The 19118-nt window shown below is 41.8% G+C and overlaps 1 protein-coding gene across 9 annotated transcripts; it reads right to left on the bottom strand.

The window, feature by feature from the left end:
• Window positions 1-1081: 1081 nt before the first annotated feature.
• On the bottom strand, window positions 1082-18755 carry HNRNPA3 (heterogeneous nuclear ribonucleoprotein A3). Of its 9 annotated transcripts, XR_005952582.1 has the most exons (14): window positions 18638-18755; window positions 14251-14362; window positions 13743-13766; window positions 9858-9980; window positions 9621-9767; window positions 9328-9538; window positions 9008-9097; window positions 8840-8947; window positions 8616-8696; window positions 7778-7924; window positions 6817-6942; window positions 6662-6733; window positions 3549-3623; window positions 1082-1389 (listed from the first exon to the last, which is right to left on the bottom strand). XR_005952582.1 is itself a non-coding variant. In XM_041403745.1 (13 exons), exons 2-12 carry the CDS (start codon window positions 14314-14316, stop codon window positions 6681-6683), a joined length of 1176 nt encoding a protein of 391 aa, XP_041259679.1. In that variant the 5' UTR covers window positions 14317-14362; window positions 18638-18755; the 3' UTR covers window positions 1082-3623; window positions 6662-6680. The 9 variants fall into 9 exon arrangements, 8 of the variants coding, with proteins under 8 accessions (XP_041259679.1, XP_041259677.1, XP_041259682.1 ...); XM_041403745.1 differs by having other exon boundaries at window positions 1082-3623; XM_041403743.1 differs by lacking the exons at window positions 1082-1389; window positions 3549-3623 and adding an exon at window positions 4176-6575.
• Between the last annotated feature and the right edge of the window lie 363 nt (window positions 18756-19118).

The following is a 19118-nucleotide window of genomic DNA, read 5'->3' as shown; positions in this document are numbered from 1 at the left end:
GGCATGCTTGATCTGAAGTGATTTTTTTCTTGCCACTGATGGTCCATATCATGGGTGGGCAGTGGGGGAATGCAAGACTGCTGCCACTTAAAGCAAGAGGACTAATCCATGTTTGAAGATGGCAATTTTAGAGCACAGGCATCGAGAAGCACACCCAGCCGTGGCCCCGACAGTCAACACTGATACACAGTAACTCTTAAACACAGGCAGGGGCTGATGGCAAAGCACAGAGCAGCTAAAATGCTCCTGGGTTCCCCTTGCCATTAACTATGCTATCAAATGTCTGTCTGAGAAAATTCTCTCTACAGCTGCACTATAAATACTTTTAATTACTAACTGGCTATAAAACAGATATCTCAGTAAACTCCTGCCCTACACTTCCTTAATTTCATTTGTTCCTTAATTTGTTCCTTAATTTCACTAACGTGAAAGCCAAAGGCAAACACCATCCTTACAGCCTTTGCAGGGACTGCTGTATTTGTACCATCCATTTGTCTAAATCATAATACAAAGATACTTCTCCCATTACCAAAACAAAAGTGCAACAACAAAAAAACAGTAGTTAAAGCAGCAGCCTTGTTTGAATTTCATCAGGTGAAGAATCAGTCTAAAGTAACTTGGGCTGTGACAATCTGCATCCAGTTTAAACCAGTTCTTCACATCATCACCACAGTGCATGATGCTCTCGCATCGAACCCCCCAATATGACTGAGGAAAAAGAATCCACTTTACTCATTTATATATAAACACATCAGATTGCAACTATAACCTTCCTTTTGTTACTATTATTACTGAGGTAGAGTACGCTCCCAAATCTGAGTGGCTAGTGACACTGCCGAGTCAAAAGCCCCACACCGCTGACCTCATACACTGACAAGCTGCTATGTGGAGACCATTTGTTTCTTGATCAAAACAGCCCATTTTAAAACCATTATGAATAAAGCTGAAAAGCTGGCCTGAACCAAGGGTTTTTGGCTTGCAGCCCCAAGTTGGAAAGACGATCCTCTACGAAAATGTGTTGCAGTAATTCTAGACCACTTAAGTGTTCTTCACAGCACTAAAAAAAGGTGATGCCAACACATTTTAGATTGTAAGTCATTTGACAATATACACTTTATTCTGATACAAAATTCAAATATTTTAACAAATTTTAATCCATTATGGACTATACTGAAATTTTAAATTTCCACGCTATTGTAACTTGTTTAACCACAAGTTTCAAGATGTCAGCACATTAGCACCATTGCTCTTGAAGTCTTTGTGAGTTATACCACTTTATTCTGTTTCCAATCTTGCGATATTATCTTCTACATGAAGGCCCATTTTTTCTTCTGTGGAGATACTTGGATTACTTTAGTTCAGGAAAAGCTAATAGAGAGAGATGTCAACCTGTAGCACCCACAGCAGAAAAAGAATCATCCATCAGATATGTGAATTTCAGTAATACTCAAGACTTACATGCTCCACACAATGTTAAGATACACACACTTGTCAGAGACCACAGACTGATTTATGAATATTCCACCTCAGTGTAGACAGTACATGAAAACCACGTTAATGTCTTAAACAAGAAACCAAAGACAGTGCGTCAGTACGTCACACAATCCATGCTTGAAAAGATTAGGAACCTTAAGTATTGAAAAGATATAGAAGTTAAGATGCTGTGTTTAATTTTGGTTTTCAGTAATAGCAGTTACCTCCATCAATCTGGGCTGCTTTTGGGGAAACTCCCTTTCTACCTGGAAGTATCATTTTTGTTATCAAGTACATTTCTGTACAACTGTAGCTTAGGGACCAATGCTTTGGTAGTTTTGCGTCTTTATATCCCCATCTCCATTTAAAGCTGCTATTTTCAACAGAAGCCAGTAAACAAAAACATAGCCATGAAATAAAGTTCTTAACTCTTTGAAGTGCCTCTTGGACAGAGATACAATTGACCTAGCATTCCCTTAATAAATTGTTTATTTTGGTCAGTTATTTCTGAATAGATTTAGCTATAAATAACTGAATTTAAGCAAATTAATCTTAACGAGTGTTATAAATCAAACTGTGAAAATAATTCTAACAGTGATTAACTATTTCTGTATGTGGTGCAAAAAGACCCACCCAGAGCACACAAGAAGTCTGCAGCAACGTGGAATCCTCTCATGTTAAGGAAAGGTAAAAGCTTTACTCTATGCACGGGTGTAGTACCAAGACAAACTACAAAGTTTTTGTAAAAAATTTAACTTTGTTAAAACATTTTCACAATTCTACTGTTAAAAAAAGACCACTGCAGGTGCAAGAGCATTTGCCTGTACCTGAGGGGGCAATGCTGTTCCCCATTACCTGTTGCTGCACAGATGCCTGCAGGAGCTCTGCCAAGTAGAGCACACTTCAGGCTTAAAAAGGCAAGCTCATCACCTCAGCAACAAGCTGGCACATGACACTAAGGCAGCGTGACTGTACTGCAGTTTCATTTTTAGGCTCAACCTTGGCTAAGCACCAGCTTGTCTCAATGTTTTGAAAAAGTACATGCAGTTATCATGAGATTTGCAATTCAGTAGCTTCTGATTTTATCAAGGTCTCTGTATGTTGCTTCCCAATTAGTTAACTGTGTGTTACGAAGTCAGGAATTACTTTCTGGGAGTCTACAGGCAGCAGGTAGAAAGTCTAAGTACTTGAAACAGTTTGTGAACGTGCCTCTGATAAGGCAGGTTCCATTTGACTACTTTCAGAGCAACGAAGTATAACCAACACTAAAATAGAAATTGACTTTGTAAGAATGCACAGGCTCAGAAATGTATTGGGAAGTTTAAACAGATGCTGATTACTTCATAAAAGGACCTGTAACAATCAAATATGCAGAAAAGGAAGTAATACATGTTCCAAGACTTAATACGTGTTCCAGTCTGTGTAAAATCAAGATTGCATGATAAGTTTTTATTACCATTCCATTTGTCTGTACAAATGCCATTGTGATTTCAGCTGGGTATCATGACAGTATTGCCCTCAATTACCCTGCCTGAAAGCACCCAGAGTCTGAAAGGGAGCTCCTCGATTTGTACAGGTAAATACAACACCCCCTGGTGAGCCAAGCTCCACTACCTAGGAGGGAAATCCCAGCTTGCAGCAATACCAAGCTCCCTCCCAGAAGAGGTGCAAGCAGCAGCAGCAGCAAGTCACAGCTGCTGAGAACTGAAGAACCACTTCAGTGTCACTGCCTTCCTGGGCTTCTCTGCAGCACCTCTTTCCATGACAAGGCACAGAACTATTTCCCCCCACCCCAGCACACCCCCCAGTAACCAAAACACATTGTTGCAAAACATCAACTCGTCTTGTTGACCTCAGACACGAAGCAATTTTGCATCTGCCAGGAACGGAAGATCCTTGAATAGGAAAATGTGCCAGCAAGCAGCGCGCATCCAGAACAGGAAACACTGAATGACAAATGCTGGAATATTTGCTGCTTAGTACTTATGGCTTCCCTTGATACTAAGAAACTGTCAAAGGAAAGCCTAGAAGGAAATAGGGGTTAAACACATTTTACTATACACTACAAATCTTACCCAGTCAGAAACCTTCATTTGAAGAGGATGTGCAAGACATGCCCCATTTTGTCAAGCAGCAGCTTCTCATTCAACCTGAAAATTAAAGAAATTACTCTTACCTTGTTTAAAAACCTCCCACCACTCTTTATAATTCATGAAAAATTTTAAAGGCAAACCTTACCTATGCTCATTGCCCTTCCTTTCAGGTCTAAATGCTAGACCTATTGATTTTGAGTCAACTCAAGTAGCTATCACTCAAGGAGGTTCCAAAAGGTGAAGAACTCTTGCTAGACTTTCTTCGATATTTCAGCTGTGATAAGCAGATTTAACTAGCCTTGGGAAAGCTGCTCACTATCAGCACAGTATCTTATTCCTTCACTTTTCTGGAAGTTGAAGCTGTTGCTCCTGCTGCCTTGTCATTCTTTAATTAGGCTGACTTCTCCATACTCAATAGGCTGCTGAAGTCCTGTCTTACGAGTCTCCTTAGCAATGTATGGATCAAAGAAGTACATCCTAGGTTCTGTAAAGCTGGCGGATCACTGTCCTCATGGCTTACACTTTTCCACGTCACAAACAACAGCTACGCTACCCCACCCACCTACAAAGCGGTCACTTACATCCATCTCTTAAAAGGTTGCATACAGATCTTGTTCATAAAGTTTATTATGACACTATTTTTCAAAGTTAACATTGTAGTCACAGTACAGCTACAAGAGGCCCTGTTAAAAAGAACACTGTCAATACATTCTAAAAAAATTTAGAAATACCAGATCAATTGTCAGAAGGGACATCAACCCCATCCTCGTTGTCCCTGCAATCAGATGCAGGCCCCAGGTGCAAGTCTACACATCTTCTAGCATAGTAATGTACAAAGCAAGTCAGAAGTCGGGTGTCTCACTCCCTAGTGAGTTGTGGTTTAGTTTCCCATGTTTTCAAACTCCAAATGGGTTGTTTAAAAAATGCCTTTATTGAAGTACAGCCTCCCCCCCACCCCAAGCCCAAATGAACACGTACAACAACAGAAGCGTTCACTAAACCAATTCTTGCTTTAACTTTTGAGATCTTTCAGAACTCCACAGACAAGAATAAGCAGACTTTGAAATCCATTTTGGAGGCTACCATTTTGACACTGGTTCCTTGTTTTAGCGTACTGCAGTCTAAATACACTCCAATAACAGCGTTTAAATAACATATGTTTAATTTTTTTCAAACAACACACTTATTTTTCTACCACTTCTTAAAAATTATAATTCATTAATATGACTGATTATGCCTTAAGCCATTTCATACAACTTTGCAGATTCATTCCTACACTGGAATTGCATTTACCTTATACTGCACATTGACCCAGAAGTGAAACAGGTGTGAGTAATTCCAATACATATTGCCAAGTGTCTGAGTATTTCTTTTATTGACTGGGTCCCTACTCTTCTGAGTCTGAATTGACAGCAAGCACTGGCCTGGCAATAGCCAAGAGAATTCACATCAGATGAGGACAGCACAGACTGCAGTGCCTTAATTTGGAGGTCAGAAGTGAGAATGTAAAGTACAATTTCTAGCCACATGTACTGGTCAGATTTTCTACTCCACTGCATCAAATCCAGTTGTAGCACACTATCATTCTACCTGTGAGAACTCGGGACTGTACCCCTCTGCGTTGTGGGAATACTTCTGGTGGGCAGAATACAACTAGATCGTGTTTTATCTTAGAGCTCTCAGCCGAGCACAGGGAAACAGCTCAAGGACTCTGCCATTTAAAGAGCCCATGAGGAATGGGCTTCTGGAGAACATTACCTGGGACTGTCAGTGATTACACCTGTGCTACCCTTGGCTCCCAGTCAGAAGTATGTGTCCAGAAAATTGCCTAGGGTGCATGCAAGAAAGTATATACCCATTAAATTGAGGAACATACCTATTACTCTCACTATGACACCTCATTTAATTGAAACAGTGCAGTCTGGTGCAAGGGAGAAGGAAACGGGGAGAAAGGGGATGAAAATTCCAAGCCACCCTCCCCAAAGTATAGTTTTATTGAAACAGAATCATTGTATATCCCAAGGAAACAGGCACTTGATTCCCCCCACCTTAACTTCTCGGGAATTACAATAAATATAAAGGTAAAAAGCAAATTTCTTTTTCTCTCCACCCAAGACTTAAACAACTTCAGTTATCCCTTATGCATCTCAAAAGAGACGGGAGACAGCTTTCATGTGTCTAAAGTTGGTCTTGTTAAAATATTTATCATGCCTTATTTTCTTGAAGCGCTAGTACTAATACAGAACTACAAATTAAAAAAATATGCACAAACCAAAAAGTAATTTGAAGTTTTCATTAAGATAAAGCTTAGTTCTATGATTCACAAACACTAATTTGAGTAACTCAAATCCTAGTTATACATCTAAACAAACTATAATGCAACATACAGATGTTTTCCCTCTGTATGCCTATGTAACTCATGTCAATGACAGTTACGTATATACACTGAGACTAGACCCCTTAAGACTGCAAATCAATAGGTGTTTCTATTAACTTTAAATTAATACAAAATAGTAATTGAGAAATGCAATTTATCTTCTCTATTAACTAACAAGGAAACACCCTAAACTACATTTCAGTTCTGTTATAGAGTTCTCTGTACTAAATGTGGAAAAACTGAACTACACAAATATTGAAAAGTTAAAAATTCATTGATTTGTTTATTCCTGGTACCACTACCACAATTTACAGGGCAATATACCTGATGTAATGGGAAAATAAAAAGAAAAAAGAAAGACAAAGCTACAACAGAGAAAGACCTCAGGAATGTACATCTAATCGACACTACATTGCATGAATCAATAGCTGCACTTTTTGCAAACTGTGGCTATGACAGTCCTGATCAAGAAGGGTTTCCTGTTTAAGCTGCAGTAACTTTTCTGACTATGGATCATCGTTCCTTCTGTGGCAGATTTTACAGTTCCTCTAATTCATTTGGGACGACTGTCTCAAAGTAACCTGCAGCTTTCCTGACAACTCCTCGCTCTCTCTCCTGCTAAGAACTGTAGCCTGTTGAATACAGGATAAGAAAATTATTACTCTCAGTGAACAGTTGCACATTATTAATCATCATTATAAATATGCATTACACCTACCCTTTTTCTGGTAGCATTTTTAGAATCTTCTACCACCATAGCCTCCACTTCCACTTCCAGATCCATAACCACCTAAAAAACAGTGTATATACTGAAGTACACGAACAACAACGGATTTTAACTCAAAAATATCATCTGTACAAAATCATACTTACCACCATAGGGACTGCCTGAACTTCTGCCACCAAAGCTGCCACCACCTTTCATGGGACCATAGTTAGACTGCTGTTGTCCACTGTAATTGCCAAAATCATTGTAGTTTCCACTTCCACCATAATTACCTAAAACAAGTAATTTATAAAACCATTGTTTGTTTAACATTTAGGACACAAAACCCGCCAATTCCAATAATATCCAACGTAACAATAAATTGTAACAGTTGAGAACAATTTAAAATTAAATTCATGTATTCTGATGCTACCTCTATGCAAATGCACAAGTAACAGAAGACCCTTGGTATTTTTACAATTAGAAACTGGTATTTTATTGAAGGTGAAACACACCACATTATAAGCACATTTGAGTAGGCAATTTGATGTTAACCCAATAGGCCAAATTACGCCCCCAAAATCGGAAAACCATGAGTTTCACCAATATTCTTCTACTGCACAACTCTGCATGGATGACACTAACGTAAGTTACAATTTATTTGCACCCAAAAAAGTGACAGAAGTGTAATGGACACGCTGCATACATAGATAAGAAACCATAGTAAGATATACAGTAGTTTTTGCAGCTTAACTCCTCAAATTTGGGGCTAACAATAAAAAGCTTAAAAAAAATTGTGTTTGTAGTTCTCACAAAGGAGGATGTGATCTACATGTTGTGAACTGGTATCCAAGGACAACATACTTGAAATGCTCAAAACCACTGAAATTCCTGTACTCTGCCTTCACACACGCATTTACAGCCAAAGCTTTTTGAAAAATACATCCCTGGGCAAAACAAAGTTAGTGTTTACCAAAGCTGATTCCCATGAAAAAGAACTTTCGTTATCCAACATGGCCTTCTACGTTAAAACCTAGACATACAACTCCTTTTATGAATTACCATATTTCAGGCATTGTGAAATGAAACCCAAGAACCATGGATGTCGAATTAAAGCTGGAATCTTACCACCACCAAAATTTCCTCCTTCATTGTAGCCATCATATCCTCCTCCACCACCTCCATATCCACCACCTGGGTTTCCATATCCTGGTCCTCCACCACCACCATATCCTCCTCTGCTGCCATAGCCAGGACCACCTCCATAGTTGCCACCTTTGAATCAAAGAAAAATCAAACTTAGCACACCAAAGCTAAATACTAGTAAGGAAAAATCCATTTAACAAAAAAACCCAAACCAACACACTTGCACTACAAAAATGTCCCACAGCACTTTTCCTTTTTTATATTCATTGTGGTTGCATGATTTATCTAAACTATTTAATTGAGAAAAAAACCCATGCTGATAAAATCAGGACCTAAGTAATTAATTACATGGTATTTCCCTCATCCCTTTTTACATTCTGATAATTAAATTTTTCAGCCCTTTGGTAATTGCTGTATTTCTGTTCAGATGCATTTTGGATACTCATCCTAACTGCATCACGAAAAGATACCACTGAACCACAAAGTCTTAAGAGTTTACTGAAAACCGTTGTTCACTGCTTTATTCAGTTTTAGTCATCTCAACTGATATAAGAATCTTCACTTAGCTCTCAGTAACAAGCAGCTCCCTCATGCCCTTATGATATTTTTTTGAAGTGTAAATACAGACAAGTATTTTTTCCACCCATCATTGTGTGAGAACAAACAAAAAGCTAACTCTTCACAGCTCTACAATGTACACATTTCATTTTCATTACTGCTATGATCGCATTATCACCAAAATAGTCTTTGCTTCCAAGGTGAAGGCAAGACTTACAGCTGGTTCTAACAATGGGGGAAAGGAAGTGAACAATACACTTACCATCACCAAATCCATTGTATCCGTCACCACCCCCAAAGCTTCCTCTGCTCCCACCACCGCCACCACCACCCCCATAGCCTCCTAGAACACAAAACAGATGAGAATGTTTTCCTGAACAAACATGTTAAGTGTTTAAGCCAATTGACACAGGAAATAATAAAAAAAAAACCAAATCCAAAACCAAAATGTAAATCACACTGCATAATAATATTCCAGGCATTTACCTCTCCCACCAAAGTTTCCTCCTCGGCCAAAATTCCCTCCACCGCCTCCGAAGTTTCCACGGCCCATGAAGTTGCCTGAGCCACCCCCACGACCTACAAAATATTTCACTTGAATTACATTAATTGAAAACCTGTTACACAAAATAGCTATGCACAACTACAACTCACCTCTCTGAGAGCTAGCAGTCTGCATCTCTTGTTTTGAGAGCGCTTTTTTCACTTCACAGTTGTGTCCATTTATAGTATGGTATTTCTGAACTACAGAAAATAGTGAAAAAGGAAACTTAGAAATCACATCACTGCAATATGCTGTAAAACTCTCATACAAAGTTACTATAAGGCATATGCACACGCTGAAAAGTAACACAAAATGAACCCCATCCTTTACAATAGCAAAGTAGCTAATTATGCAATCTCATTCCACACACTGCTTTTCTGAAATCTTAACATTTTATCCCGAGTCATTTCTCACTGAAGAGCTTACATACCAACAATTTTATCAACTGTATCATGATCATCAAAAGTAACAAAAGCGAAGCCTCTCTTCTTTCCACTCTGCCTGTCTTCCATGACCTCTATGGTTTCAATTTTTCCATATTTTTCGAAGTACTCCCTTAAATTATATTCTTCTGTATCTTCTTTAATTCCACCAACAAATATTTTCTTTACTGTGAGGTGTGCCCCAGGCTTTACAGAATCCTGCAATTGCCAAAAATGACATTCAGTGCTTGAAGTAGTAGGTAAAGATCAGAATATGTGGTTAACTGGAACACTAACTCACCTCCCTGGAAACTGCTCTCTTTGGTTCAACCACGCGTCCATCAACCTTATGTGGTCGAGCGCTCATGGCAGCATCCACCTCCTCCACACAGGAGTAAGTCACAAAGCCAAAGCCTCTGGAACGTTTTGTTTGTGGGTCTCTCATCACCTGCAAACACACAAGCAGGCGCTCTGTATTTCTGTGCTACTTTAAGTATCTAACCCTTTCAAAAGCACAAACTAATAACAGAGACTTTACCACACAATCCGTGAGTGTGCCCCATTTCTCAAAATGCTCTCTCAAGCTATCATCTGTTGTTTCAAAGCTCAGACCTCCAATGAACAGCTTTCTCAACTGCTCTGGCTCCTTTGGCTCATGGCCCTACAAAATGAAAAAAGTAAGAAACATATTTTGAATACAAATTACCGAATTGAAATTTCAGTGATTTACTAGAAATTATCTGTGCACATTATAACTACAAATAGGTAAAGTACATTTACATAAAAAGAATGACTTCTAATGGGTTTAGACAGCAAAATAGTAAACACTTAATGAGGTGTGATTTTAATTAAAACACTAACAACTTAAAGACCGCTAAAATGCAAACAGTAAAGGGCCTTCAATATACTAGGTAACTTAGTTGCTCCCCACCACCCAAAAGTGCATTCATTCTGTGCCTATCTCTGAGTCACAGCACGCACTGCAGGGACTGGCGATGAAGCACTGCTAGATAAAGGGAAGTTCTAACACTTTATGAAGCATAAATATGTAGAACTACAAAAAATTTAAAGATGCAGTATACAAGGAAAAAAGGTTCCTGCTCAGGCTGAGTGTCTACTCTTTGGGGATGTCCATTTTGAAAGGTTACCTTTATTCATTTTTATGAAACATATCAATACTAAATTCCTTCAAATATAAATTGTGTACTTTGATAATTCTACTACTGGAATACATGCAAGCAAGATAGTGTAAATATATATGTGGATTTTAGTCTTATGGGAAATACCTCTCAAATGTGAGACAACATGGACCTATGTCTTATAGACAAAAAAATGCTGTAACAACTTATCAATGACCAGTAGTGGGTACCACTACTGGAGTAAGATTGGTAACTTAACATCACAGAACAAGCAAGTTTAACAGCTCTTGGTAACACTGCCTATGTATGACCAGCCACATTTTAAATGGTGCAAATTTGCCGATCCCAGTTTTCTGTCAAATGACTGAAATGGGCTTAAGAGTACCACTGTGCTTCCGCTCTGTTTCAGTGCTGCACTTTTGTACTAGACAGGGAATTTCCCCGTACATGTGATGAGAGTTCACAAAAAATTGTTTCACAACTGCCACCGTCAGAGAAGTCTTACCGGACTTCTCTCTCTGTTTAAAAGCAACTAGATTAAAATCTCATTTAGCAAGTGGGTACTTCTGTGGATGTAAAACACTCCACAAGGTGCTGGCCAGCTATGCTGTGTATGACTTCAGTTCTGCAGCATCGATGTTCTACAGGCTTCACTGTTTCTGCTCCAGTCCATTAAACCAGACTAGATGCAGCATTATCCTGATGTGAACTACATAAAAACAGCCACAGAACTCTACCGGCAAACATTCTGCTTCAAATCTGGAGTGCTATAACCTCTGCCACACTGCTAGGGCTGGCCAGGAAGGTTTAAGTCCCTTTGAATGAAAGTTTTTATATTATATAGTGCTTTAGCAAACCATTGGCTTATAATACTTAAGTTGTACTACAGCAAACAGTAACTAAGATTATGAAAAGTTGTCTGGGAATTAAATCCCTGCCTTTACATCTGCTAAATTTTGTTAGAAAGAACCCCAGCATTTTTGGTAACAGCCTACTATTTAAGGCCTTGTTACCTCAGGACGATCACATAAATGAGTAACAGTCAATGGTCCCATGACTACAAAGTAAAGCTTCTAGTGTCTTCCAAGCAGTCCAGACTACAAAAGCGTTAAAAAAACAACTCCCTTTTCACTACATTGAAACTTTTAAAATTTATAGAATTACACACCTACTGCATATAGAAACTGCTTTAGGTCAAGTGTTATCTGCTGCTAATTCTAATATTTAAAATCTACTGACAAGTTTTAGTTGGGTTATATTAAATCTGGGAACACTAAGTGTTTTCAAACTCTTCTACATGTATTGAAAGACATACATTATGAGAAGCTGTGAAGATTAGACTCCTTCAAAATCACACACGTACATAAGAAAAAAACCATACAGACTATTTACAATTCTCTGATATTATTCAAGGCTGTGAGAGTTTCCAGCTAACAACTCAAAGTGCTTTTACCTCAAAAGAATAACCACAGAATTTTTCAGGTAAGGAAGAGTGAAGTTCTTTCCTGCTTATTGTTATTATATGCATGAAAACTGCTGTTCTCTCAGGAAAAACACCTGCTGTTACAGCTTCTCTGTTCTACTGGATAAGAATTATCCTTAAGAGACATACATGTTATAGGAATTATATGCAAAAAATAAAAGGCAGTATTTTCTTGAGAGAGTTAGGGAATCAGTTTTTTAGGCAGTTTCTTCTCACTGGGGTTTTCAGAGTGCTGTCCTCTAGCACACAAGACTGTTTCTCAGTTGTTCTGCTGCAAGTTATTTTTATCAGCAGTCTTTCCTGCACAGAAAATCCTGCAGAACACATCTCTCCCTCAGAGTAACTTGCACCCTGCTCTATCACAACCAGGCTGCCTCCTGCTCAGCTGACATGGCAGGAGCGCACGCCATTTTGCAGCACTCCTCTGGCAGGAGTGTGGAGAGCAGCTACAAGACCGTCCAGCCTGCCTTTAGTCGGCAACACACAGTTTCTCGCCCTAAACTGTCAGAGTGGCTTCCAGACACAATACACGGCTCTGCGGAGGCGGAAAACTTTCCTTCTGCCCCGACTTTGGCCTTCCCCCCCTGAAGCCCAAGGGCCGCGCGGGCCCGGCCGCCTCCATTTTGTGCTCAGCCGCGGCGGCCGCGCCGCCAATATGGAGCCGAGGGCGGGGCGCGCGGCCGGCGCCGCAGTGGCGCCATGGGCGGGGCCCGGCCCGCAGGGGCCCAGGGCGAGGCCCGTGCGCGGGACCCGCGGGCCGCTCTGCTCGCCTCCCGCCGCCAGCAGAACCGCACCGCGGCCTCACAGGCCCTACCGAAACCCCCAACGCTCGGCACGGTGTAACTGCACCTCTCGCCTAAGGCGCTGGCGGGGGGGGGAGATGGCAGCTAGAACCCCCCCGGGATTCCTGCAAAAATCCTCCTCCTGCAGAAATCCTGTCACCTTTTGAGACAATGCTGCTGCAGATACATACTGCTTCTATCCTGAGGTTGCCACCAAGTGAAATGTCCTCCGGCAGGGGTTTTGAATGATCAGCCTTTTGGAGTTGCAGTATTTCTCTCTAAAGGCAGTTTTCGGGTGGAGCTCTCCCATGCATTCTACCTCTGAGCAGCAGCAAGTGCCCACAAAATGCCTGTCACCAAAGCTACACTCGGCTGTGGCTGAACCTCAGACCACCCTGTCCCCAGGCAGTACAATCCTAGACTCTCTTCCGAAACAGGAAAGCTTACAGGCCACTGTGGCCTCAGCAATGATCCCTGAGAAATTTATTCTCTAGAAACTCAACAGTTTTTAAGATCATTGCAGGGCAAGCTACTTTTGTGAACAAGAGCTTATTTAGTATGCAGCTGATCGACCCCGTTACACTCAATTCAAAGTCCAAATGAGTGAGAGAGTTTCAACATTCCTTCCGAAAGGACTTTACACATTGTACTTCAATACAGCATAACCATACGCTACCAGACGCATGCAACTGGGACAAGGTTTGTTCATAATTCAAATGTATAGGCCCTCCCACATTGCAGTAGTGTATCATTCCAGAAAAAAGTTGGTTTGAACTAGCTAAAATATTCAGGCAACCTGAAAAAGTAATGTTAGAAAGCAAACAAATTCAAATAAACGAAGATAAAATGCCTCCGTTATAAGCTATATAAGCATGTTTAATACCCTTTTTGTTGACCTTAAAATTATTTTCTGAAGGGTATTAAGAGCTTCCCCCCCTCCCACTTCCACACCCTGCCCCAAAAGTAACTAGCTCCCATCCTCCCAAAAACAGCCCCAACATCTTCTCTATACTACGCACCTTATTCAGTCTACGGTATTTCTGCTAGAAGCAAAAGAAAACAGTTATTTTTACTTAGACAGCTCGCTTTCATTTGCAGTGACTATCAGGCAACCATTTTTACTTAAAAAAAAAAAAAGAAAAAAGAAAAAAAAAGAAAATAGGAACCTGTCTTCATTCCCACTAAAAACAGGACTTTTGAAGGTAGAAGTAATCAAGTTCCTGCTGATACTCTGAGGATACATGAATTTAATATTTCCACCTTGCCTTAATCAGAAACATATATTTAATCAATTCTGTTACAACAGAAAGCTAGACAAGCAAAACTTCCCCATTATGCTTAACACCCCACCCCTTAAAACTGTAAGTAATAAACTGCAATTTAAAGTTACTCTACTAATACGGGGATGAAGAAGGTAGAAAAAAAAAGATATTAATATATCAGATAGAAATGGTTAACTTGGGTTTTTTTTTTCATATTTTCCCCTTAAAACTACTTTATTTTTAATAAAAAAACCCATCCTCTCACCTGTGAGGATCGTCTTCCTTTCCTCTTGTAGTCTTCCACCTCTCTCTCTTCCTTAATAGCAGCCATTTTGGAAGGGTACTCTAACTCGGCCTTTCTTTTAGATCTAGGAAACCTAGAAAACAGGTTGGATAAGTCAGTACTTACCCCAGCTCCTGTGACACAGGGCCTTCTCTGGCTGCAATGCACAGGTGTAACTTGGCAGGAAGAAACGGGTTGAAGTAGGAAAAAAATCTCAGAAGCATTTAAAAGGGTATGTTAAAAAGCCTCAGGCTACTCAGCTAGCAGCTGAAAGAGATACAGAAGAAGCATCTGCTACCCCAGTCAAGCTCACTATACAAACTAACGTTAAAATGTGTAGCAAACCTTTATCTATTACTTTGACAAAACTATTTTGAGTACAACTGATACACAGCACTTCAACACCCAAACCCACTACGTGAATTCTGCTTCTCTGGATATTTAACCCCAAAACATGTAACATTTTGCAAACACTGCTTATTAGAACTTTCTAATGACTACCTCTTGTAGTCAGCTATCCAGCAGTGTGCAACACTAGAGGATGTCTTATATAGTTCCTGCATTAAAAAATCCTTTTCACTACGAGTAATGCAAGAAGCCCTTACTGATGCTAACTTGCACCATCAAGAACTGCTGATCCTCAGGAGCCTATAGCACGAGGCATCTGCATTACTTTTGCTTCCCTATTACGTATTTGGTTACTGCCCTGTACTATGTAATGTATGTCCCATTACAAACAGGAAATCTTTTAAAAGATAACTCAGTGAATGAACCTGTAACTACACATTCAAGCAAAAAAAGTCATGTTCTCTTTGGCCTTTTTTCTAGAAAACTTTCTAGGATCATTCACTTGGTCCTAGTATTAATGTATTAGTTTATCTCTGGCCAATATTCATTACTATGTGGATGTTTCTTGAAGCTTTATTGCAGTAGCCAAAATACAATACTGCTAACTACATAACATACTTCAGTAAACTTTGACAAAACTATTTTGAGTACAACTGATACACAGCACTTCAACACCCAAACCCACTACGTGAATTCTGCTTCTCTGGATATTTAACCCCAAAACATGTAACATTTTGCAAACACTGCTTATTAGAACTTTCTAATGACTACCTCTTGTAGTCAGCTATCCAGCAGTGTGCAACACTAGAGGATGTCTTATATAGTTCCTGCATTAAAAAATCCTTTTCACTACGAGTAATGCAAGAAGCCCTTACTGATGCTAACTTGCACCATCAAGAACTGCTGATCCTCAGGAGTCTATAGCACGAGGCATCTGCATTACTTTTGCTTCCCTATTACGTATTTGGTTACTGCCCTGTACTATGTAATGTATGTCCCATTACAAACAGGAAATATTTTAAAAGAGGCGCCTTTCTAGGATCATTCACTTGGTCCTGGTATTAATGTATTAGTTTATCTCTGGCCAATATTCATTACTATGTGGATGTTTCTTGAAGCTTTATTGCAGTAGCCAAAATACAATACTGCTAACTACATAACATACTTCAGTAAAACTATACTTGTGCTGCATTTAAAAGCATAGATATTTACAAGATTAGGTGTACTTGTGATGGGTTTGTTTGTTTGGGTTGTGGGTTTTTTTGAAGTTTTCTTCCTGCAAATTTTGTTCCTGCATATGGAAAGGCAGGCAGGTCTCTACTAATGAGCATTTTATGCTGTAACTCTGAGTGGAAATTCTTAAGCATAACTTCATGTTAAAATTCAGCTTCAAATTAAACTCAACTGTGAAATCGTGAGTATCACGATTTAATGCAGTAACAATTTTCAAGGTTTTATTAAGTAACATCTGAGTGTTTGTATTATCTTCAGCTCCTCACCACACAACGTTAAACCTGCTCTTCAAATGCTTTTCATCAACATCAGTTTGACTTAAGAGGTATTAGGATACTAAGTACTTCAATTGAGCTCTTAGTTTTTTTAAGTCATGTAGGGGAGATATGAAACAACATTAACACTTCAACGGCTTTCTACACACTAACTGTATGGCAAAATAAAGCTTTAGGAATTGTTAGGGAGTAAAGGAATAAGCTTATGCCAATACCGTTTCAAAGTACTAGAAAGTATTAATCCCTTTCTGAAGCTGCTTTTCCCAGCAAGGCTCCACACTGGCGCACATAAAGCTCCCGGGCAAGGTCTCTGTCCCACTGGCCTGGAAGGCCTTAAGGGTTAAAAAGGAGTTGTCTTCTCGCTAATGCACGCCACCGTGTGCAACACGGACCTGCTCAGTCCTATTCCTATTTTGCCTTACAGAACGTTGCTAAGGCTGACAGCACTAAATTTTTAAACTCTTATCATCAACAAAATACTCAGAATACCTTCATTATTAAACGCTAGTTAAACTAGCATTGAGCAATCATACACTGCAACTTAACTAGAGAATTTGAAGCAGTCTCCAAGGAAAGCTTTAAATTATAAAGAAGCCACTAGGACATGTCTCATTACTCACAACGCTGCTCTATCTCTTACAGGAGAAAAGAAGCTAACAGAGACAAACCAGACATTATGAAGATGTAAGTTCACCCATCCAATCAGAGAATACTATGGAAATGCACTGATCTCTTCTATAAGCAACTGAAGTTGGACTTAAAGTGCATACAAAAGGGTGTTCTACCAAGCCTAAAAGTTAAAGCAGGAAAAAACTCATTCCCAGTTTTAAGTGCGTTGGTAGTGCATTCCCAACACCAACAGGAACATGTCCCTAAGGAAAAACGCAAGGCATTTGCTTAATACCTGATGTGATAGATTCCCAAGCTTCACTGAAGCACTTTCCAATGCTTTGAACACATCACCCCTCCCAGTTATTAAACCCGAAGCAGCTAAAACAATTGCTTGTATGAAAAAGTTGGTTTTAGCTGCTTTGGTTAAGGGATCCAGTTTCTTCTGTTTTTAACATAGGAACAGAAATTAGTGTGAGGTGTTGTTTCTCAAATCTTAATTTTTAAGTTTTCAGCGTTCAGTGAAAGGAGCAAAGATAAAAATAACTTTGCACACCAAAAACAAGAAACAAAAAACCCCAACCAAACAAAAAAATCCACTGTTTTTGTTTGCATACTCTGAAACACTTGAGCAAAGGACCTTAGAGGTTTTGATGAAAGAAAAGCAAGGGCAGAATACGATGACTATTTCCCTCCAGGAAGGGCAAAGATGATTTCTCTAGGTTTGCGCAGACTGCTTCATGCTGCTCACCAGGATCATGGCAGAATGCCACCGAACGTCCTGGGTCTTCTGCATGTGTAATTGTGGGAGTGGAGAAAAGGAACAGAACTCTATAGTTTTCCATCCCCCACCTCCCCGGGCAGCAAAGGCTCCCGGCACGTTTTAACTCCCTCTGGGCAGTGGTAAGAGATACTAGGGAGGCGCTACGTGTTGCAGCATTCCTCTGTGAGATGCAGCGTACTGCAGTAAACGATTTTAATGCTTCTAAAATCTGTTTCGAGAAAACTGAGTGTGTAAAAGTGTGTTAAAGACAATCCCTGCCGCACTACACCGGGTAGCTTACGCTGGAGGAGGTTGGGCCGGGGAGGGAAGGGGGAAAGGAACACAGGGAGGGCAGAACAATGACGCAGGCACGTGCAGGGCTCGCCTTGCCCTACTGCTGCCCGAACTCGCGCCCATGTGTTTGGGTATCCCCCGGATTGCTGTGAAGGGCTCTGCCGCCCACAGCCCTGCCCCGGGCCGAGGGCCGGGCCCCCCTCACACACGCGCCGGAGCGCTGCGAAATGGCGGCCGCAGCCCGCGGGGCCGCGCGGCGGAAGCGCCGCCTCTCCCGCTCCCTTTCTCTTCCTGCCCGCGCCGCCATTGCGGAGAAACGCGGCGTGTCGCAGGCGAAAGCGGGTCTGGAGCGCGGCAGGAACGCCACAACGAGGCGGCGGCCGCGGGAACTGCAAGGGGCTCCACAACACGTTGCCGCCAACCACCCCCCTCCCGCCGCGCTTTCCCGCCCGCAGGCTCGGGCGGAATTCAAGCCGCTCCAGCTCCGCGCGGCAGGAGCCGCCTCGCGCCCGCCCCCGCCTCGGCCGATGGCGGCGAGCCCCGCGCGCAGTTACCTCCATTTTGTGCCCGGGCTCGGCCAGCGCAGCACCAATATGGAGCCGGGCGGGAGGGGAGGGGGCGGAGGGGGTCACGTGGCGGCAAGGCGGGCTCGGGGCGGCGCGCGCGCTGCGGCCGTTACCGCTTTTCTTCTCAGGGCCCGCTGCCCATCCCCCCCCGCTCCTCCTCTCCCCCCCGTCCGCGCGGCGCCTTCCCCTCCAGAAGGACAGAAAAGGGTCGGAAGCGAGGGAAAGCAGGGAGAGGGAAGGTGCGGAGAAGGGTAGGGAAGCGAGGAAAGAGAAGATATCACCGTGCCGGCGTTCAGCGATAGCGCCTTCCCGCCCTCGTCGGTCCCACGCCGACCGCCGGCCCCGCGCACAAACCGCCGCCCGCTGTGGGGGAGGCGGCGCCGCCCCCGCCCCGCCCCCGCCGCGCGGGCCGGGCCCGAGCGCGAGGGGCCCCGTGAGGGAGCGCCGTGCCCCGAGCGCCGCAGGGATGCGCGGGCAGGCGGCGTCAGGTGCTTGGTGGGAGAGGGAAGGAAAGGAAAGGAGGAAATGCCCTGCCTACAGGGCACATCTGCAGGAGTATCGGGGTGTACCCGAGGTGCACAGGACTTTCTGAGAGAAGTTATTTGTCTCTACGTATTGTTTCACGCTGGAGATGCTGCGAGCAGGCAGCTGCAGATTGGCTCTCCGGAGCTCGTTCAGCGCTCACCCTCAGAACTGAGCGTAGCTTAGTCAGTTTCCGGATAAATAACCAAAACAAGTCCAAGTAAGTTTCACAAACTTCCC

This window comes from Onychostruthus taczanowskii, unplaced genomic scaffold (assembly GCF_017590055.1).
Source record: "Onychostruthus taczanowskii isolate IOZ18803 unplaced genomic scaffold, ASM1759005v1 scaffold20, whole genome shotgun sequence".
NCBI classification, from domain to species: Eukaryota; Metazoa; Chordata; class Aves; order Passeriformes; family Passeridae; genus Onychostruthus; species Onychostruthus taczanowskii.
The sequence above is the reverse complement of the archived record's forward strand: the minus strand, read 5'-3'. Positions and strand labels throughout refer to the sequence as shown.